Source organism: Phalacrocorax carbo, chromosome 2 (genome assembly GCF_963921805.1).
Source record: "Phalacrocorax carbo chromosome 2, bPhaCar2.1, whole genome shotgun sequence".
Lineage (NCBI taxonomy): Eukaryota > Metazoa > Chordata > Aves > Suliformes > Phalacrocoracidae > Phalacrocorax > Phalacrocorax carbo.
In genome coordinates this window covers 130,516,195-130,539,702 of record NC_087514.1, presented here as the reverse complement: position 1 = coordinate 130,539,702, position 23,508 = coordinate 130,516,195, and the positions used below count along the sequence as shown (strand labels likewise).

The following is a 23,508-nucleotide window of genomic DNA, read 5'->3' as shown; positions in this document are numbered from 1 at the left end:
TGTACTCCCAGGATGATCTAAGACCAGTGTCCCCTTTTTATTCTTCTCTGCTTCTTTCTGATTAATTGAAATGTGGAGAGGCCCTTAGATTTTAATTAAAATCTAAACCTTTGAAATGAAGAAAAATATGTGCACTACATCTGGTTGTAAAAATGGTCTGTCTGGTTGGTGGTCCTGACCTCCGGATAGGGAAGCCTAAATCTTGTGACTTTATTTCACAATAAAGTAAAATAATCTAATGGCCACATGATTTTTGTTTTTTGCATTATTAATGCATAATGTCCAGGCTTGAACAAGTGTTTGAAAAACCTGCTTGGCATTTAGGAAGAAGTGCTTACCCCTCTGTCTAGGGCATATGCGAGCAAGTAGGACTGACAGATGTTCAGTATGCAAGGGAGACAGGTTTAATACACGTCTCAAAGGCACAAGGAAAGAATTTTATGGGCATAATAAAGTTACTGCTTCAAGACAGTAGCGTTAAAGGTGTAGGTGTTTGTACAGTATATCGTAATACTTTCTGGGTTTCTGAAGATTTAATTTTGCTGAGGCCAGCATGCTGGAAAGACCTGTGATATCAGCAGGTAATATTACGTATGTTAAGCTAATGGCTTTGGTCTTGCTGTGTCATTGACTAACTATTCCATCAAAACTTTTCTGTTCCTCGGTTCTAGTTGGCATATTTTTCTAAGAAATCTACATGACTGTTCTTCTAGGATATTGACTTATGTTATAGATGTGCTTTGGTATTGACTGCTTCAACGTACCCCCAGAGAAGAAAAACATATTTATTTCTTTCTTAATGTCCACATTTTTAATATCCACAACTTAAAAACGGTGATCTGACATTCTGGTAACTTAACGTATGGGGAAACGCTGCATAAGCAGTGTTGGGAAGATCTTAGTAACTTATCTGAACACAACAAATGCCTACTTGCTCTGAAAGGGTACTCAGTATTAAGAGGTCACCATGAGCTACTGTTTCTGCATCAGTGCAGTACCCATATTTACAGGCAACTTAATTTCTGTCTTTTCAATGTACTGATTTATAGCAAACCTCAGAATTAACTTGTCTGTGTTCAAAAATCTCTAACAGAATTTAACAGTAGATTTAATGGACACGTAAGAAATAGCCTGGTAGTTGTGCTGTATAAAGATAATATAGATATGTTTTTGTTTAGTACTCTGGATTACTATGTCGTCTTTGGACTGCAAATTACAGCAAAACTTGTGTGAGTCATTTCAGTGTTTTGATTTTGTTGTAGATTGGTGTGTTGTTTTTTTTTTTTAAGATACCAATTGCTTCTATATATACAGATCATGTTATGAAGTATAGTGCAACAGCTGGATGTGTTATTGACCACATGCATATTGAAATACAATTTTTCTGGCATGGAAACATCACTGCATGGCAGAGCATGCTAGATACAGGAGTGTGTAGTAGACAGTATGTCCTGTTTTTAAAATAGTTGTGAATAGAATAGAATTATTGGCATTCAGAATGTTTTAATAATTACTATATCCACAAATTAGAGTGATTCTATTGGTTTCTGATTTACCTTCTTTGGAAAGACATGTCTTAAATAGAGGTTTTTGTTTTTTTTTTTTCTCCTTATGAGAAAGAAGTCCCATGGCAATGTTGTTCACTGTTTCTGTACTAAATGAAGAGATGATAATCTGGGTTTACTGGATGGTTACCTTTGATAAGAAATTTCGGTGTTTAATTTTAAGTGTCATTAATTTTCTAAAAATATTTGCTATGGTAGGTTTGTGTGGTCAGAGACGGAATTGGCATAACAAAGTGGTCAGTAGCTGGTAACAGTTTTGAAGTGAAAGATTGTGCTAATTTATAGTTTTCATGAAATGTGATAGTAAATTAATATTCCACTTAAACCCCACCCACTCTTTCTTAATACATTTCCATGCTTACTTCTTAAAGTAAACAGTACCTTTGTTACTCTTTGATCTGTCGTAACATTTCCCTGAACATTTACATATGTACTAGGTTTTCTTTTAGAGAGTTCATATTGTTTCTATATTTATTTTGATTTATACCTAATAAGAGATAAAGTTGATCCTATGGTCTGGGCACTCTGTCAATGTGATTTTGAATTATTCCTCTGAACTATGAGGTAGAAACACAACCAACAAGAGATGATAATAGGTTAGGATCCTGATAGTACCTTGATACTGCAACAAATACCACATGTTCTCAATAACCCACGTTAAAAGATTGTCTGTACGTGTTTGTAACATTTAGCAGAGATGGACTTCTTCAGGTCTGGGCATGAGAGAACATATTAAGAATACAGCCTTTCATAAAGAGTCTAGAGTACCTTGCAGCCATCTTCTATCCCAAAATGTTTCAGCTTTAGGGCTCCTGCTGTATTACAAATTTTCATCTCAGTGTGAGCAGTGAGGTCATGTCTGAAGTGAAGTCTTAAATGACTTGGACTGAGGTAAGTCAAAGTTGCAAGTGGCATAAGGTGATCACAGACACACCAAAAAAACTAAGGTTGTAGCTTTGCCTTCATTGTTTACTTACTTCGAAATGCCTATGTCTTAATGTTACTAAAGTGGGTGTAATACTTCAATAAGTTTTTCCTCATGTCCATGTTTTGAAGTTTTTTGTACAGTGTGATTCTTTCAGAACTGGCATTTAAATATTATTATTTGATGATGATGCATGTGTTCAAAAGTTTATCATGTCGGTGTGTCAGTGTTAACAGTAAACTATCAGTAATATTCTTCGGTATGAGCTTCACTGCTCTGGGATGTTTGAATTTTTCCATCTTGTAATTGGCTTAGAAGAACTTGTTACCTGGAACTGCCTTTTGTAGAGACTCTTGTAGGCTACAGTAGCGCTAGCACTACTGTGACTTTCAAGTAATGTTACTTGAGCTCAGGGTTATGGTGCAAACCAAGCCTGCTTTGGAGAAATCACTTCTTAGGATACTGAGCCCAATTGCATTTTGCTTAGATACTTGTGTTTTCTGTGGTTTGGGTCAAAATAACAGTTTCCTACCATGTGAAATATGTAAAGGCTGCTAACTTACTGTTGTCAGTAATAATTATACTGTATAAAGTATGTCTAAAACCTTATCTACTGTCTATAATTTTGCTTCTTTCAGAGGTTGTTTATTGACATCTTGCAGTACTTAAGGTACTTTGCCAAATTACTTTCTAAATGATGTAGTTTACCTTCTAAATTACAAAAAGGGTGTCGCTTTTACTGTGAAGAGTTTTGTGGGTTTGTAATTTTTTATTGTTGTTGGGTTTTTGGTTTGGTTGTTTTTGTTGTGTTGTTGTGTTTTTTATTTAAATTGGGCCGTATTAGGCATTTCTAGTAAAGGCTCATTGGTTTTGCCAAAGTTGGTTCAGCTAAAGAAGTATTTCCTGGGTTTGCTTTTTTGGTCTGCTGCTGTTAGTATGTGTTGTATAGATAGGTAAGACACTCTTAATGCAGCAGAATGAATGCTGCTCTTCTAATTGCATAACTTCCTGAGGCTGGGGAAGAAAATGCCAAGTGAGCTTCCCTTACAGCAGTGTTTCTTTAAAGTGCTCTCTCTCAAGATGGAGTTGACTGACTTTACCAAGGCATTATAAAAGGAAAGAAATTGAATAAAACAGAGAAACAGGGAAGTGTTTATTAGCCACATTCATCTGAAACTTAAGAAGTTAAGAAGTCTGAAATAACTTTTCACTCCAAACAGTGTGCACTTGTAAGGCAGAGCTTCTTAGAAAAGCTTACTTTCATTGTAAGATAAGTCAAATGAAAGTTAAAGGAGGTAGGCCGAAACAAAACAGTTATTTTTTTTTCCTCAGTAATATATTTGATAATTCATTATTGGCATATAGATAGGCATATAAATTTTGCCTTCCTCATGCCCCCCATTTATTTTTCTAGTCAGCAATTTTCTTGTAGCTGTTTTGTGGGAACGTGCTGTGGGTGAAGTGTAAATATGGGGAAGCTAATTGCACTGGTAGCATGTCAGTAAGAAAGTCTGTTATGTGTGGGGCAGCACAGGAGAAGAAGAAGAAAATTTTGTGATGACTACATACGTATTTATTATTAGAAGGAAAACTCATCTGGTATGAGTATTGCGGACAGTTGACTTGTCCCAACTTGCCCAACCGGATTGCAGAGTACTTGGTATTAGACAACTTTGCTTTTACCAGACTTCCACATTTCCACTGCAGCTACAGAGCTGGTTTATGTAACTAAAAAGTAGTTTATGATATCCTAAACTGAAATAAGCCTTTTTGATCAAAAATAGGGAATAGGAATGTAATGAATGGATTACTCTGTAATGGCCTATTAAAGCTTTCTGTTTTATGGAGACTGAATTAAAGAAAGTGAGGATTGTTTGAGTAACACATTGTTTGTACATAATAACATAATCTGGATACGACATGTTTGTAGGAGGCATGTTTAGTCATCTGTTTTTGGTTCGAACATGGGTTGAGAAGGCTAAAGTAGGATTTGGTTTCTGAATTATTAATATGCTGGTTAACCTCTGGAGAGTGAGAGTGTTGGAATTTATGCACAACTTTCTAATTTCAAAATGGATTTATGAGTGGAGTTTGTGGGAATTAAATGTAGAGAAACAGAAGAGATAGAAGAATGTGTTAAACACCAGGTTAGTAGCAGAGACATTATTTCTAATTCTTGTTATATCATGGATTGTTCTCCTGTTGGTTTAGGGAAGTTGTATCATCTAAGTCTAATTTGCTCTTTTGTCTAAGAAATAAGCACATAAATTTTTTTTTTAGTTTTTAACTCTAAGGAAAATGTTTTCAGAGTTTTCGATGAATTCCTTAAAAAGTATCAGCACAACCAGTCAATGATGGTGATGAACTTGAGTTCAGAGTTCACAAAAAGTCTTTTGTGTAGTTTGACAGGTCATTCTCCGTTTTCCTCTTCTGAACTTCAGAAGGTTTTGTGCTGGAGTTCTTGTGTGATATATGTTTGTATGCTTGAATGTGGGTATTGCCATTACCTATGCCAGGTTTTTAAATTAAACTAGCAAACTGTGCCTCTTGTATTCCTCCTGGCTCACAAAGTTTGACGGTATCTGTCATTGAAAATTCTCATTTATTTAAAACTTCTGATGGTAAGAAAGTACTAGAGTGCATTTGTTTCAGCTTTAGCACTTCGATTGGAACTTAGTTTTATGTTAGTACTTGACAGTGCTTTTTATTTGTTGTGGGTTGTTTTTTTTTTAATTGGTATATGAAGTTATTTTCATTAAAGGAATTCCAACTGAATTTTTGTACAGCAACAAAGTCTGTAGCTGTTTTGATACAGATACTGTTTCATTAAAGTTGCTTTTATTTTGAAAGTCTTAATCTATTTTTTAGTACTTTTTTTAGTCAAATGCTCTCCCAGTTAACAATATCAATTAAAAAACAAAAAGCATATTTTTTTAAACTTTGGTTTCATATTTTAGTACACCAGAATATATTCTTAATTGCAAAATAGGACTGTAACTTCACATGAGGCCTAAACAGGAACTAAGTGTGGATTTCCACATCTTCCCCAGCTTTTAATTTCTAATTATTAATGTAAATAAATATGCTTGTAGCTTGAGTAGTTAGATCATAAACTTTTAGAACTTGGTCTGCAAATGAAGGAAACAAGAAATGAAACAATGCAATTGATGACTTGTTTTTAAATATATTTTTATAATGGATATAGTTTCTCTCTGACTATTCTTTTTCATTGTTACTGAAGTTCAAATGCAGAAATGAAACTAGTGAGTCTTTACAGAAAATACACAAATGCTCATAAGAATGTTTTCATGACTACAGGTGCTCACTGTTAGTCATGCCAGCTGTTTTGGCAGTTGAAATGGTCAAACTCCTGTTCTTACAGGCCTGAAGAGTTTTGGCTAACAGTAAAAGACTTTGCATTTTGACTGTCCTTGTTTTCCCATGTGTTGTGCCACTGCTGTTATTTTTCCATTTTTTTAAAATAAAAATAATACTGCAAGATGCTAGTAAATTAAATACGTAACCACTTATTTCAATTTTCTACTTTGGTATAAAATTGTTAGGATTTTGCTTGTTTTAAACTTTGAGGCAACTAGAATTTGAATGATGTGGAAAAGAAAAGGCTAAGGGACACATTTGTCATAAAAGTTATGTGGAGCATATAAATAGTATTTAAATAGCATCTGCATTTACTTCATAACACGCATTCAAGTTCCGGTAGAGTACTTGAGAGAGTCTGGACACAAACTAAAGAAGCAGCCCTGCTTCTTTCTGTTTTCATGCTGAGGGCTTCTCAAATACTGGAGAATTTCTCTGCTGCCATTTGTTAGGGTAATTTCCAATTCTACCATAGTCTACTGTGTTACTGTTCTGGTATTTTCCTGGAGACCCCTGCATAGATAAGCTTGGAGATATGAATAATCAAAATAGATTCAGGATTAGATTTTTTTTCGCAGAGTAGATTCTGTGTTCCTGCTGTTTCAGTGCAAGTACAACAGAGTGAAAGGAGCCCCATCACCCCAAGAACTGGAGCATCATATGCAAAAGGTTTCGTGAGGTGGCAGGATAACATTTATCTGCTACTTGAACATTGTTCTATGGAGAAACTATTTCTGAAAATGAAAGACTAAGATTAACTGCTTTTAACTTAACAAAACTTACCTCTGAGTTGTCCAAGTACGAAATTGAGGAATATGCTGGCCAGGGAACTCTGTTTAGTCTGTGCTCAGGTATTGCTACCTCCAAATGCTGTAACTTTCACAGGAAGTGGCATTTAAGTAACTGCAATATGCAGTTGCTAAAAACTGAGTATGAAATAAATAAATACATTTATTTTAAAAAATGTTCTCTGAGTTTTTCCCAGTGTACACTACTGAGTGATACTATTTACCCCATGCTAACTGTATTTAAAAACACCTACCTGTTGAATCATCTGATTTCTTGAATCCTGCGCTATTACCAGGAAGATGAGCAAAGCACAAATTCTTGTTTACAAGAAAAGCTTCAACTTGCCCTTTTTCAGTATGTCCCAAGCAGAATTTTATGGGCCAGTTGCTGTAATGATCTTTTTAATACACCCCAAACCAAAACAAACTCCAACACAAAGAAAAACCAACCCCAAAAAAGCCCCAAACCAAAACCAAAAGAACCCCCAAACCCCCCACCCAACAAAGAAACAACAAAGAGGAGGAAAAAAAGCCCTTATGTGGACGTTAGCCTTAAATAACAATTTTTCTCCTGTCAGTGTAGTCCGGGTAAGGTCTTAACAACAAATAGCTTCTTGTGGGGGATCTGGACTCTTCTCCCCCACTGGAGACTAACTTGGAAGATAGTCTATATTAATAAGCTCTGTTCCTTTGATCAGCAGTCAGAGAAACATTCTAGCTTTTCTGATTCATTAAAATTAAAATGTTTTCCAAGCTAATATGCCAGATGATGAGGAGGATACTGTTCATTTTGCTTCCAGAGCTACAGTATTTCATTTTGCTTTCCATATAAAATCACTGTGGGGCTATTGACAAGTATTCCCATCTTTCTTGTCATCATTTTCACTTTTTGTTGATCTCTGTAGCTTTTGACACCGGTCTTTGCTCATCTCAATTTTTATTTCTTTTCCCTTAGCTAATCTTAAAATGTCTTTACATAGTTTTAACCCTATTTTTAGGCGACTATTTGTTTTCCTTCTGAGCTGAAAGAAATATCTTTGTCAAAGGTCACATTTAGATCATTGTTGAGCCATCCACTGTGTGTTTATAGTCTTATCTGTGATAGTATAATCCGTTGCCACAGAGAAGGTTATGTATGACTGTGTAAGTGTGTTTTGTATTTCTGAACCACTGTGTACTTCATACTAGGCTTATTAAAGAATATTTTCAGAAGATATAAAGTACTAAAATAAAGGTTTAATTAAAACATGTTGATTTTTTTTTTTTTAAGATCTAGATCCTAGACCTAAAACGTCCATTACTTAATTTTTTCTTTAGTTTCTTCTCAGAACATCATTATTTCTGGTTTTGCTCTTTGTTTCCATCATCTAAGAAATAATCCTGTGGAAGTTAATTATAACCATTGTTAAGTAGGAAAGATGTTGAATAATGTTAATAAGTTAACTTGCTTTACTGCAGAATACACAAACTTCCCCTCTTTAAATGTACGCAACCGGAAGGAAGATGAGATTTGTTTGTTTTCTTCTCTGTATTGGCAAGTTTTGATGTGTGCAACCTGTAGCAGGGAAGGTCCTCATCTTCTGAAATCCCGTGCAATGAAAAGAGCCATTGGCCAGTCCACACCTGCTGATAACTTGCATGTGCCCATTAAGAAATAAATGGATTCTCAGGGTTAAGAGTGTAAGATGGGGGAGCTTTGCAAGGGGAAGCAGATGATGGGTGACAGGAGATAGGGGGAATTGCTGGAGAAAATAAGTGCAGGTTAAACTTTGCAGGGTATTGCCCACTAGCTCTTCATGTGTCACAGTTCTCTTTTACCAGTAACCCACAGATTATAGTCACATTTGAAAGTATGGTGCCTGGTGAGAAACAGGCTAGGGGAGTTACTTGTTCTTTATAGAATTACTCTTTTTGTTTGTATCAGTATGACTCAAGTTTTAAATGACCTTAAAAAAATCCTCATGTGGATTACTGTTACAGGTAAAGCAGTAATAAAAATAACTTTTGGTTTCAGAATAGATTATTAAATTTACAGATCAACATTTGATATCTTTTAAAAAACAAAAAGTGTAATCCCAGAATAAAACTGAATCAGAAATTTAATTGATCTCCTAGAGGGACCACTTTTGGTTTTACATTCACTGGAGTTTACTCCCTCTTGCTACATTTTCCAAAGTGTTAATTATCAAAAGGAAGGATGATATTTTACTCAGGAAAATAGCATCAGAAGCAGAGTGTGTGTGTTTGTTTAGTTTTCACTTCTGTTTTTAAAAAGAAGAGTAGGATGAAAGGATTACTTCAGTTCTCGACAGTATTTGTTCTGGAGATAATTCAGTTTCCCTTGTGAAATTAAAAAGAACAAGATGGGGACTTCTCACTCATTGAGAACTCAAAAAGCTGTCTGCTTGCTTTATTTTAGAGCAGCAAGTAATGGTATATGCTTCCCTTCTCTGAGGTAAAAGCAGGCTCAGGAAAAGGGGGTTTGGATGAGAGTTGGATTAGAAGACTTGGCTAATGTGAAAATTTGCAAAATATTTCTCCCTTGAAGGAAAAATCAAGGAAATATCAAGGAAAAATTGCTTTCACCCCCCCACTTCAAGTTAACTGGAGGAGCTTTCCTTGTTATTTCTGAGATATTTAACAGTGTGGGAATAACAACACCCGGAAATCTTTTAAAGATGTGAATGAAGTGAGCTTCTTGACAGGAGGTACCCCAGAAATCTTAGATTTTGCCTAAGAATAGGCTTAAGATGTCGTAGGTGATACCATTCTTGTGGATACATCAGGAGTCTGCACTGCTTCTCTCTAATGAATGTTGCCTTAAAGAAGTGACTGTAGTTAGCAAAATGAAAATTTAATCTGGTTTTGCAGTCATTCATCCTTGTTTATTAAGAATATAAAAAAGGCCTGGTCATCTTGGACCAGTTATTTTTTTCCAAACGTTAGCTTTTCCCACATTTCCCAACTGAAGAATTGTAATGGGCAGCTATGGAATAGTTTCTTCAGATTTCTTTTTACTAATGCTAATTATTACTTTTAATATGTGAAATGTATACCTGTATACATATATAATTGCTACTGAATTACTTTCAATTCTGCTGTTCTCATTGCTTGTCTAAATATCTGTTTTCTTTTTTCTTTTTAAAGCTGACAAATCCTTAAAAAAAACCCCAGTTCTTAATGCTTTTAAAATACTGTTTCAATGTATCCTTTATAAAGGAGGATTTGGTATGAACTTAAAGTTTAGAAGTCCTGTCTACTGAAGTAGTAGAAACCAAGATTGGTAACTTTTTTTGTTATTGTTTTTTTTGTGGGTGTAGTGTTTTCTTTTTTCCTTCTTCCTCTTGAAATGCTGTCTTACTTGATAGAAATTGGTAGACAATTTGACCCTTTCCTCTTCTCAACTCTTCCATGACGATATATCCAGTTACTGATAAATCATGCTACACCTAGCTTTTGACAAAGTTTTTGCTGTATTTTTAAGTGAGTGGAATAAAACAGATAAGTTTGTTCTTCTTTACCATTTTGCTATTATTAATATCCATTGCTTTACACTGTAGTTGCTTTGCTTTGGATTTCTGGTTTAGATGCATGTATTTCAAGCTTGTTGGAATATGTTTCTTCAGGGGGTAGCGTTTCTTACTTTAGAGAACTGTGCTTTTATGAAAGCAGATGTTCAGTGAAGTTAGTGGGAAGACTGTACCAACTCAGCTGAGTTAGGATTTTGTGCAAATTGTTTTTTCCTTGCAGGCATGGCATGTACATGTGGAAGAAGTAGCATTCCAGTGAAATGCTGGTCTTCAGTATTGCAGAAGTTATCCAAAAGGTGCTAGCTTAGAAATCTGGCCTTTTCAGCAGAAGTGTGCTATTTTTTTTTCTTCCTTCCTTTTTGTTTTCTAATGAACCTGTTGGATTGTGGACACAAAATAGTTAGCATTGGCAGAACTTACACTAAGAAAATCTTACTATAAATGTCAGAACTAATATTTTTGTATTTTTGATATACTAATGTGTATCTTTATAGGAAAAAAAAATATAAATGTACCAAATAGTAGTTTAATGTCTACTGAAAACTGTCTGGTGTTTTAATTTATATAGACCCTTTTATTGCCTTAGACCCATTTATTGCCTTAGGTAACAAGCTTAATAAAATTCATGCTCAATCTTTGACATGCTTGTTAAAATATTCCTGATTTGTAAACATTGTTAAGTATCTTTTTATTACATGTTGAAGCAGAAATATGCGTATTGCAGTATGTTGTAAAGGCCAGGCTATGGTATCTTAACGGTGTAAAATAATTCTTCTGCTTAATGTTTTTTTTCTTTTTGTTGTGGTTTATTTTATTTTAGGTTGGTTGGAGTACTGCAAGAGATTATTACACGTTTCTTTGGTCACCTATGCCAGAAAATTATGTGGAAGGATCAACTGTTAACTGTGTGCTGACTTTTCAAGGTGAATATAAAGCAGTATCTACCTCTATTTTTCAGCCTACACAGCTTTTTAAGTTCTTATCAGTTCAGTACAATGCTGAGGGTTGTGTAACTGTTCTGGACTTTTACAAACATAAACTGGAGGAGAATTTTCCACACTTCACTATGTGACATTCAATACTATTTTTAGATGTCAAGGAAATTGTAAGGGGAAGTATGAGACTTAGTGTGTTTTCACATAGTAATGGACAATATTAATGACTGATAGAAAGAGAAGCTTTGCTGGAAACTATTCAAATACAGTAAATAACTTTTTAATGATCGGCAGGGTTTTTTAATCTTGACAGCTCTTAACGCATTGTGTCTTTATATAGTCTTTAGTCTCTGGACTTTAAACATAGTTCTCAATGTAAAGTGATTCTTGTGAAAGAATAAATGGTGTAGATGACGGTTTGGTGAAGGTTCAGAGTTGTCATAGAGTAGCAGAGGACCTTTTGACAGGAGTTGATGAAAATGACTGAAGTTTTTAAAGAAAAGAATAAAGAACGAAATAGAAAATCTTACACCACTGTTCAAATCTATAGTATAACTGTATCTTCAACACTGTGTGGAGATCAGATCCTCTCTCCCCTTCCCAATCTCAAAGAAGATCTAGTAGCACAGATTAACAAAGTGCAACAGGAAGATCAAAATTAAGAAGCAGCTTTTGTGTAAAGGTGTGAAGTTATGAAGATGACAGAACCACACTCATTAAATATAAAAAGGGGCAATGACCATGGATTGTGGCCTGGGAGGTTTGTCTGACATTAGGAAGAACTTTTTTACCAAGAGGGAGCAGTGTAGCACTTGAACAGGTATCCCTGGTTTGGAAGGATGGGAATTCCACATACTTAGTTAGACACAGCCATGGTAATCTTGGTCTCATGCTGACAACAGTCTCTTGAGTGGGAAGTTGGACTGGGTGGTCTTCAGAACTTCGTTCTGCCAGATTTTTCAGCCTGGGAGAGGGAAGTAACGAGAAGTGATGGATGTCTCTAAAATCAGCTACCCTTTGCATGAGTGGATTATCCATTGGTCATATTTAAATAAGTAGGAGCCATCGACGTAAGCTATCATGTGACAGGTTCAAAAAGGAGATCGAGATAATACTTGTATAACACAGTAAATGTGCAGAACTTCTTGCTACAGGACATTAAAAATGTCAAAAATCTACACACATTCAAAGCTGCATGTAAAAGAGCACCTCCATTAAACTTATTTAATGCTTTTCTGCTTACTAACAGAGTTTTATGTACCATCTTATGTTATTTTTTATTTCCCTGAGTTGGCTTTAGTCTTTGTGTATGTTTATTACTTAAAATATATAGAAAAATAGTAATAGTAGTCCTGAAATGACTACTGTTTTAGCTTGTTGTCTTGTTAAAGCTGCAGATAGTGATAGCTTGGATGAGTTCACTGTTCTTTTCTGTTACCCCAAGTAATTTTTTTCTGTTACTTTTGATGATGATCAAATCCACGTGATCTGACCATTTGATAACCTTGAAATATGTGAAAAGTGTATGCTCTGTAGGAACTGGAAGGAAGTAATTAGTTTCTTTTACAGTTAGCAAAATTCACTGAAGGAATGAAATTGGGTTGGACTGAAACTAAAAGTGACCTAGAAGCCTAGGACTCTACGTGTCATTATCAGTCCTTTGTACTTAGAATTTTTACCACAGATGAAGAGACCAGGTAACTCTGTCCCATCGGTTATATTCCATGCTGGCAGCCCACCACTTTTACAGAACTGCCAGATTTAATCTCTATTCAGGCAGTCTCCCAGTTACGTGTGGCAAGATATTTTAGTGCTGCTGAGATGAGATCAATAGACCTTACAGAACCTTAATTAACTGAGATAAATAGTAAATGTTGTGCAGCATGCTTTATATGTCTGTGTATATATATTTTAATGATCAAGTAGGTGTGCTGGAAGAAAATAATCAGGAGTCTCTTTTCTCCAGTACATGTTAGATACAAGAAAAAAGACTTCAAGTAGTCTTAAAATCAGTTTGTGTGAACCAATATTAAAACTTGATGGAGCTGCAAAGTAGATTGTTCTGAATTAGTTTCTGGATAGTGCTACCTTATTTAAACACTGACTCAGTAAACTGAACTGCAGTGCTATATAGGAAAGTGTAGTCAGGTCCAAAAGCACAGAATCCTGAGATTTTTGAAATTAAGATACTATTCCCTGAACTACAGTTAATAAAGTATAAGACTAATGGAAACACAAAGTCCTTGTTACAAGTGCTGTATACAAGCACGTATAATGTTTTACCATTTGTAGGAAAAGTAGGTAAGAGTACTGGGAAAAGTCTTCCAGGAATCTGGAATAAAAGTTGGTGAACAGAAATGAATGATAAAATTAGAAAGGGAGCAGATTGAATTGTGGTGAAATATGAACAGAAATTGGTGACATCACCTGCTGGATTGAACATCAGGTGAAGATTTACTATGCTAGCATCATAATCAAGCTGGCTACAGTATCTGATAATTAAGTGTTCTGAATAAAACCAGTCAGGTTTTTTACCATTAAACTGGGCAGGGTGTGGTTTCTTGTATTTACTAATAAAGGTAAAAATCTCATTGGTTCCGGAAATGATTGTTCCACATCCACAAATATAACCATGCAAGTATAACCATGCAAATCCAGGTAATGTAAGAGGGTTCGTATTGAAGCTTTAGTGAACTGTTGTTCAGTTGAATAGTCACACAGAAACTCTTCCGCAGTAAGTTGCTAGCAATATGCAGTATTCCATAGCTATAAGAAAGATGATTTATTCTGACCTTGCAAAGTCTAGAAGGAATTTTTTAAATTCTATTTTGAAAAATAAGCTCTTTTTAAAAACTTTCTCCCGCCACCCTGTCCCCTCAATACTTGCAGCTTGTTAACATTGTGTTGTCCATTCAAAGCATTCCCATGCTTTGACCTTTAAAAATAGCAGAAGTAAATGGTGGTTACTCCACAAAAAATTGACCCTGGTAAAGTTGCAGGTGTCTTGTTGCTGCATGTTATTCTGTCTTTGTCTGTTGTCTTTGGTTGTAGAGGTATTCCAGGGCCAAAAAATTGCTTGCTCTTTGTTCTGTGATTGTACAACAGTTATATAAGACTATGGTCCCAATCCAGTTTCAGGGCACCTCATTGCTAATAATTCTATCTGTTTCATAAATACATAAACAGCAACTATTACCTAGCCTATGCGAGGTGATGTGTGTATATATAGCACCTACTGCCTGACACTATTTTGGTGTTTGTCTCAAAAGCTAGGAGAAATTGTTGGGGCATGAAAGTTCCTAAATAGGATGACTTTTCCTTTCTGCTGTTTCGATGATTTATCTGTGCCTTACAGAGGTAATGAGCATGAAATTTCTAAGTCAGACATCATCTGATAATCTGTTTCCAGATGGAGGCTTGTATGTTTGTGCAGAATGTTTCTTCAAATATGAATTTATTTTGATAGGCTATTATCTACCAAATGATGATGGAGAATTTTACCAGTTCTGTTATGTGACTCATAAAGGAGAAATCCGTGGAGCAAGCACACCTTTCCAGTTTCGTACCTCTTCCCCTGTTGAAGAATTGCTTACTATGGAAGATGAAGGAAACTCTGATATGTTAGTGGTGACCACAAAAGCTGGACTTCTTGAGGTTTGATTCAATAATTCTTAAAATGTTACTTATTTTTTTAATATATATGTATACATACACTCACAGGATAGAGTATTGAAGAACAAACCAGGATGGAAAACCTACATATGTATGTGTAATGTATGTATTTCTGGCTTGTTCTCCAGTTTTTGATTGGAGTTTGGAACATCTGCAAGTCAAATGAGTAAAGATTTTAAACTGGTCACAGGTATGGTATAGCGCTAAGCATGGACTGGGAAGCCCTAAGAGAGTAGATAGTAGATAGTATCTTAATCTTAAGGTGGTAGATGTCTGTCACATCTGTACACTAACTGGAGGGGGGAAGGTACCTGGCACCTGTTGTGTGAAATGGTGCTCGTTGTAAGGAAAAAAATTAAGGAACCAGTATACTTTTATTTGTGCAGAAGTGAAGAGCCCTGGAAACTGAGCTGAATAATTGTAGGTGCCCAAGTATGTTAGAATAGCCCTTGTTTTATTTAAAGCAGTGTTCTGTGTGTCATGTTTTTTGCTAGGTGGATGTGGTTAGACTTGTATGCTTACATCCTGAGTCAAGATGTTTCCGTTTGCTTGTTGATATTTTGTAGGCTGAAAGCTATTTAAAAAAAAAAAACAAAACCCACAACACAATAAACCCCCAAAACAACAACAACAAACCAAACCAACAAACAAACAAAAAAACCCCAAACAAAACAAAAACAAAAACCCAACAAAAAACCCCAAACCAAACCAACTTGGTTGTATGAGTTGCTTATTGGAAAATTGCTCAGTAGAGTTCCTTTACCTTGCCACAAGATGTTTTATCCTTTAGGTGGTTGCATCTAAGCACATACATGCATGGATTCAACTTACAGTTCTCAAAATTCAGGGGTAAGAGACTTACTACAGAGATACCTCTGGGATATTTTTGCCTTTCAGTTATGTACTCATAGTACTAAAACTGAATAAAAATATTTTTGCAAACCTTTTTGATTATCTTGCTTAGTAAAATCATGGAATGGTTTGGGTTGGAAGGGACCTTTAAAGGTCATCTTGTCCAACCCCCTACAAAGAGCAGAGAAATCTTCAACTAGATCAGGTTGCTCAAAGACCTGGCCACCTGACTTTGAATGTTTCCAGGGATGGAGCATCTACAGCCTTTCTGGGCAACCTGTTACAGTGTGTCACCACCCTCATCGTAAAAACACTTCTTCCTTGTATCTAGTCTGAATCTACCCTCTTTTAGTTTAAAACCATTATCCCTTCTTTTATCACCACAGGGCCTACTAAAAAGTCTGTCCCCATCTTTCTTGTAAGCCCCCTTTAAGTATTGAAAGGCCGCAATTCGTGTGCCAGTCCTTCCTTTTGGCTATGTGTGTGTTCATTTTTTTTTTGTGTAATTCCTCAAACATTACTTTAGAGTGTGTGTGTCTCTCTACACTCAGCAGCCATTTTTTGACCAAGCTGTCATCATAATTAGCTCCTCTGTAGTTGCTGTCACTTGGGAACAGTAAAGGCCCTTCACTTATGGAGGGAAAACTTGAGTATAAATCAAGACACTGCAAAGTGTGCTGTCTAATGGTAATGTTGTACTATTCAGTTAAAGCAATGAAACTTCAGAAATTTGGTAATAAGGGGAAAACTGTAAAATAACCTAGCCAGAGGACACACATTTTGTGCTTCTGCTCAAACACTGAAGTAATTTGCTATCTGCTTATTTGATAGGAATAAAGAAGAGAAAAATTACCAAAAAAAGCATGTTTTTGTTTTTACAGTTTAAAATTGAAAAAATAATAAAAGAAAAAGAAGAGCTATTAAAAGTAACTTCTGTTCTGGAAAAGGAAACGACACAACTCAGAGATCAAGTTGAAAGACTGGAAAAAGAACTTAGCCATGAAAAGCAGAGATGTGACCAACTGCAAACAGAGCAAAAGGTTAGTTGTTTAACTGATTAAAGCTGACTCATAACGTCTGTAATCCTCCTTTCTCAAGAACCAGTTAAACTGGGTGAAAATCAGCTATCAAAACCCCTTAGCAGTTAGATAGACATTTACACTAGAATAGGTCAGTTCCTATTAACCTCCTGCCACTATTCCTTTTATGTCGTAAAATGGTTAAAATATTTAAGGCTTTTGGTACCAGGCTTGGTAAGATAATCGATTACAACTGTTACCAGATGTTTGACATTTAACTGTGGAATTCACAGTGGAAAGTAGTTGATAGTTTAAAGTTTGTTTACATTAACTTAAAATGAGGAAGGTTATTCAAAAAACTCCCATTAAAGAACATGGGGTATTGAAAATGGTAAAAAATTTTGGTATTAAAAGCAAAGATCAAGGCTTAACAGAGAATACTTCTGCCAGGACCCACACACAGCGTGAAAAGTAACTAGTCACTTTTCTAAAAGGCTTCACAAAGGTCATAAGATTTTAAAAGGGGAAAGAAGCACAAACCTAAAAATTAATTTACACTGTTAATTGAGAGTGAAAATATAAACCTACCCTAAAACAAAGTCAAGCTCAATTTGGAATTCTACATATGGTAAGGAAGAAATCTAATACTATTAAAAAGGCACAAAAAAGTTGGACCTGATCTATTTTTAAGCTGCTGCTTCTTAAAAAACAACTTTTAGGAGAAGATTAAAAACATGTGGGAGGGAGGTGGTGACACAGACAAATTTAAAGTAATGAAGCCTATATAATTTAGCTGTGGACAGCAGTTAATAGGCTATTTCTAAGTACTAGTATGTATATGTCAACAGTTCTGCATGATACACCTCTAATAGAAAGGAATTTGTTGAGGGGATTTGAAACTGCTGAAACTTTGTAGCTTACTTTTGAACAGTCATAGTGATGGACTAGAATGTTGGGTAAGAAAAAAAGAAAGGATAATATCTTGTTTAGAAAAAAGTGTTTCCTGTGAAAGAATAATTTTAATTTCAAATATGTGGGAGAACTAGTTTAAATCAGAGACAGATATTAAAAGTATGCATTCATAGATTTGCAGAATTATAAACTTGGTGGATAAATCCGAATGAGCCACATAGATACCTTTCATTGTCATTTGAGGTTCTCATCTAGAAAAAGTATGAAAGTAAATTGTCAGCTCTGATCCACGTTAGCTTTACCATGTTATTTTAGAACACTTTGTCAAATGGGATTTTGATGGCTGTCCAGCAAGGACACTGTTAGACTGTCTTGATACTTTCTCACACTTTCCTCTGAATTGCTATAATCAAAAATACTTTTCCTTTTAAGATACCAGAATGTAGCAGCTGGAATTTAAGGGATGTTTTATTTTTTCGTTTGTTTCTGCCTTGTATTTTGTTGAAGTGGTGATGGAGTTTGAAGATCTTCATGCTTATATTTAGCTGAGCTGTAAGCAGACATCTGAGGCTGATGTGACTCTTCACCTATCTGGAATACTATAGAAGTATTCTAACTCATGCAATTATTTTTTGTCTCTTAAGCCTTTGACACTCTTATTTTACATCTTTTATGTTCTATTCTCTGTTTTTCACCTCTTTAAAAAAAGTTGAAACACCTTTCATTTGTTTATATACATAAGGAGAATATAAATCCAGTGTTACTCTTGAAAATTAAACGGGTGTCTACTAGATCAGGTGCAGTAAGTTAACTTTTTCATTGTTGGAAAGTTTAATACACAATACTTTATGTGGCTTTCTCTTTAAACTTTCCAGTCTTAAAGATGACTTCCCTTCTTTTTCTCCCTGCCTCCATACCCCAATACATGAAATACATCAGTGGGTCAAAGGATTGTACCTTTGCTGAGAATACTGTACAGAGCATTAATGGATTGATTTAAAGATTACTAAGCAGCAGTTACATAGCACTTAGTAGCACTACAGTACATAGGTTTTATTTTCCTTGTGGTTGTTAAAAAACCCCAAACAAACCCCACAGAACACTTTCCTGGCCAAACAACCACCAAAACAAACCCTCCAAACCACTCCCCCCACAAAACCCTAGCTAATCTAGTCAGCTTCGTGTGATGTGAATAATTATTATTAGCCATATACCTAAGCAATGCCTTAACTTGGCTGTTTTTTATATAAAACTACACGGGATAACCTTGAAATGCTAAGTTATCAAAAATATGTGTATTGTATGTAACAGCAGTATCTTCACTTGTGTGTAGTATGAGCTAGGTTGCTTTGGTTTGCCTTGTTGGGATTTTTGCCTTTAAGTTACAGAACGGCTGTTTTAACTAAGTATTTCTGTGGGTTTTTAAATTTTGTTTTATTCCTAGTGCTTTTGTCACATACAGGTGGATTTTTAGTTATGCTCTAAATTTTTGATACATAGATAAAAAGTGAAGGTGGTGAATTTAAAATTTGGTTTTTTGAAATGTTTAACTTACTCAGGTGAAGGTTTAACTATTAGGAGTTCTAATAAAATTCTTTCAATATACTTTAGAGCATATTAGCCTAAAGAAAAACAAAATAGCACATAAAATATAATTACTGTAAGCACTATCTATCATTACCTTTGTAGTTTAAGAGGAAGCTGTAAGTGACAAATCTTTATTTCTACTAAAAATAAAGCTAAGTTACATTTAACCCATGTACAGTCTCTTAACAACACATTATTTTTTTTAACTTTTTGCAAGTACTTCTATCAGGAAGCGCACAGAAAATATTCTGCTTGTCCAAAGTGCCCTCTAAAAAATCACAATAGTACAAAGTACTGTATTTAAAAAGCAGCAATTGCATGAGCAAAGGAAGTGGGTATGTCTGTACAGACACATGCATATGATTCTAACCGAGTGCAGAGCTCTTTATGCTGCTAATGTATTGGCAACTACTATTTGTTTATTACCATTTGTATTGTGTTAAGGGGACCTTGGGCTTACGAACTACTCTATATAAGATACACATCAATCTGCCTTTTTTCAAAAATCTTACTCTCTTTTTTTTTTTTTAAATCATATAATATGGGTATCTGAGCTCATGTCTTTTGATGAAATACCTTATTAAGCTACCTTGTATTTTTATAATTGAATTGAACAAAATGTGGATGATATGGTTAGGGGTCATAGTACCTAAGTTATCTTACTGTGGTACAGTGTAACAAATAGGCAGATTAATGATGGAAAAGCTCTTGAGTTCGTAATGTGAAAATCCTTTGTTAAGACAGTTCTCTTAAAATCCTATTTTTATTCATGTTTATTTGCATGCCTTTAGGCTACTTTCATCTTTTTGGTATTGATTTTCATCAGTCCTTTGTTTTCACAAATAGCTCAGGAGTAGTTTGGATCATTGAGAAATGTCTGTAGAAACATTGATTTCTTAATATAGACAGGATCGTTGTTGACAGACAATGTCACAGCTATATCCCAATTAGAGTTTCCCTCCTGCTCTTGATTATTTGATGTCTCTTTCCCACCTAGTTACTCTTACAGAATTCTGGGCAGTGGAACTATTGTCTTCTCTGTCTGCTTTTTGCCCAGTGGGGATGCTTTTTAAGTGCTCCTTTAGAGGCTCTTTGGGGAAAATACTAGGAAAAAACAAGGTGAAAGTAGATATATCTTTTAAGACCATAGCATACTAAACAATCTATTCAGGTGTAATACGATCAGTGTTCCACGAAGTTTGAATATTGGGTTCTATGCATGTTCTAAGTAGTGAAGAGATTCCCATTTCCTGAGTTTTAAAAACATGTGAGTTCTTGTGTTCATAGCACTTAAGACTGTAATGGTCTCAACAAGCTACAGATTTCAGTTTGCCTAGAGTGCCCTTAGTCTTCAGGAATTACACAGTAGTTTGCCTTCTTACAAGACAGCCATCTCATTTCCTACTAAAGATAGTAGGAACAAATGCATTCAAGGCATGAAGCGATAATGTGCTATTGGAGTTGTTGAAACATAGCTCCTAATGCATGTTACAGCACTCTAAGTCATTAGTTGTCTCCGAAGGCTTCTATTTTTTTAGGTTTGGGTTTGGGTGTTTTTTTTAGTAACTTATCACATTGGAGTAAAAAGATCTGTGTTTTTATTTGTATTCAACACGTTAATGGTTCTGCAGGCATTGTTTTCTCAGGTTGTCATTGCCACCGTCACAGAAGATGACTGTTTGCAAGACACACTGTGCTAGTCAGTGTTTGTGCTCAGAGGGAATGTGTTCTCCAAGCCCACTGTTTTTAGTGCACAGTTCATATGTTATTGTTATTAGCATTAAGTTGTGTTAATTACCCCAACCTGCCAAAGCTTGAGATATTGTAGAACTTGGGAAAAATTCAGTCTTTATTTCTTTTAGGTTGACGTTTTCCTCTTTTACCCTATGGCTGCTTAATGCAGTTTCTGGTTGTTCTGACAAGATGAGGTTGTTCTGACAAGGGAGGGAATAAGTGAATGTTTCTTGTTCTCCCTTTTCTTCTCCTGCCCTTCAACATGCACTCTCTTTTTAGCCTTCTGAAAAAGGGCTGTGTTTTCAGTTACAGGAAAACATGGTATTCATCTGCAGCATTTTCCAATGCCAGTTAAACCATTCCTAGACTTCCCTCCCACCTCCAATGACATTAAATTAGCTAATGCAGAGTGTGAAGGCATAACTTAATCTGCTGCTGCTCTGTGTGAGAATTCAGAGTAAATGCAAAATTATTGGATATGTTTCAGAACTGTCACATCTTTTTCTTACAACCTTCTGTTAGTGTTTCAGGGTTAATTTGTTTTTACTAAGATGGTGTTCCCTGATAGCATACTTTTATTTAGAATCATGCTGTATATACAGATTGCAACTCTACTAATATGACACTGTTAAAATAATGATGTAATTACTCACTACAATTATTTTACTTAAGAAGATGACACATGATACATGGTCACCAGGTCTCAGGTTGCTTTCAACATTTCAGCTTTTCCTATGTACTTGTTCACTGGTACATGCTCAGGTATGTATGTTGAGTCATGTTGGTAAGGTGCTTTAATCTGAATATATTTTACTTTTGGAAAATGAAGAATGCTGCATCAAAACCTCTGTGTGTGTTTTATCTATAAAGTAATAATACAAATATTTCTAATCTATATCTTACACATTAGGAATATAAAAATATATACCTGTGTAAATGAAAAGAACACCTGCTCTTTGGTCTTTGTATTCCTAGTTTTGTGTGTCTGTAAGCTCTCTGGTAGCAGTGCTTACTGTTTTAAGATTTAGTATTACTGTGCTGAACTAGAGAAACCTGCAGTAGTCACTGTGTCAGTCTTTCATCGGTTGCTGTTCTAACACTCTGCACCATTCAATTTTGTGAACACAGGTTTTGTATGGCGTTGTAGAGAGCAGAGCTTGCAAAATGATGCTTTTGCAATCATTTGTCTCCCTCTAGTGGGAAGAGAGTACTTCTGAACTGATTTCTTTAATACATTGGTGACAGGTCTTACTCCTGTGGCAGTAGTTTCTGTAAAAGTTTGACTTGAGTCAGAAGCAACAGCTTTGCAGATTGCCCTCTCATTCTTTGACGCTGTGAACATTTGAATAGTGTTTCTGTTACAACATTGGCATAAATTGAGGCAGAAGTGAATTTACTGACTTGATAAATTTGTTCTTTAATGCTTTTTGAAAGTTTAATTCACGATTTAACTTTTAAGTGGGCTAATTCATCTATCTGATGGGGAGTTTTAATAGGACATCCATCTAAATCCACGTTCTGCTGACAGGTTCTACCTGCACAGTGACTTATTCAAGGATTTTATTCAAATATCAGGGATTCATTTAAGTTGGCTTTTGATGCCATTTTATAAGGAGAGTTTCTCTGGTTAGATAATGAGAAAATGCTGTGCAGTGTGATATGTCAGTAGTGCAGGTGCCCTGTTCAGACTGCATGCATAAAAGTAAGTGAATCGAGTGTTTTTTCAGTGCCTTTTAAAGTCAAGCTATGTTGATATTGTTTGTCTGCTGCATGTGCGAAAGTCTGGTGGTCAGAGAGATGCATTGTTTTTTTTAAAAAAACAACCAAACCCTCCCCCAGCCAAAAAGCAAAACCCAAAACAACAACCAAAACCCCACCCTCAACCCAGAAAACAACTCCCCCTTCCCCCAAACCCCCCAAACTCCATGTAAATAATGTTTTAAAGATGCAATTTAAACACTCAGAATTGCTCAGGTTGGCACCAGCAGTTATAGCACCCAAGGGTGCTATAAACATCCTGTGAAGAGAAAACACTATTTTATTGTTTTAGTGACTGTTCTGTGTATGAATATTTCTGAAACTCATTCACTGAAATTTTTTTCTGTGGATGATTGAACAGACTTATTTGAGAGATTCTTATGCTTTAGATAGGTATCCTGCCTGCACTCAAATTACGTATTCACGAGAATAACTCCTTGCAATAGCTTATAGTTAAATTATAAGATGTCTTAAGAAATTAACATTCTGAAATGTAAATGCATGCTGCAAAATTGTTGTGTGTCTAAATACTTCATCTGTCTCCTGCAAAAACTTGCACGTCTGTAGTCTTCGTGACAGTAACTGGGTGACTGATGTTACTTAGATGAACTTTTACTGAGTTAGGCCTTACTTAGTTTTGTGGAGTTTTGATCTGTTTAACAATATTAGTTGAAGAGATTAACACAATTAAATTACTATCACTGTGATGTCTTAGGTTTTTGGAATAGCAAGACTTCAGTGTTTTTAGAGCAGTATTTCTATTGCCAATCATAGTCACAAAGATAAAAGCTTAATATCATTGAGTTTATTTGGAATTGGTTTACTGTTTTACTTTATTGAATGCTTAAATTTT

At 35.3% G+C, this 23,508-nt stretch overlaps 1 protein-coding gene across 3 annotated transcripts in view; it reads left to right on the top strand.

Annotated features, from left to right (window-relative positions):
- TAX1BP1 (Tax1 binding protein 1) overlaps positions 1 to 23,508 on the top strand; it is a 63,350-nt gene that overhangs the window by 7,748 nt on the left and 32,094 nt on the right. For all 3 annotated transcript variants that reach the window (XM_064444347.1, XM_064444348.1, XM_064444346.1), the window contains exons 3-5: positions 11,007 to 11,109; positions 14,588 to 14,775; positions 16,527 to 16,685. In XM_064444347.1, coding sequence (XP_064300417.1) covers positions 11,007 to 11,109; positions 14,588 to 14,775; positions 16,527 to 16,685 — 450 coding nt within the window. The remainder of the gene's footprint in view (positions 1 to 11,006; positions 11,110 to 14,587; positions 14,776 to 16,526; positions 16,686 to 23,508) is intronic.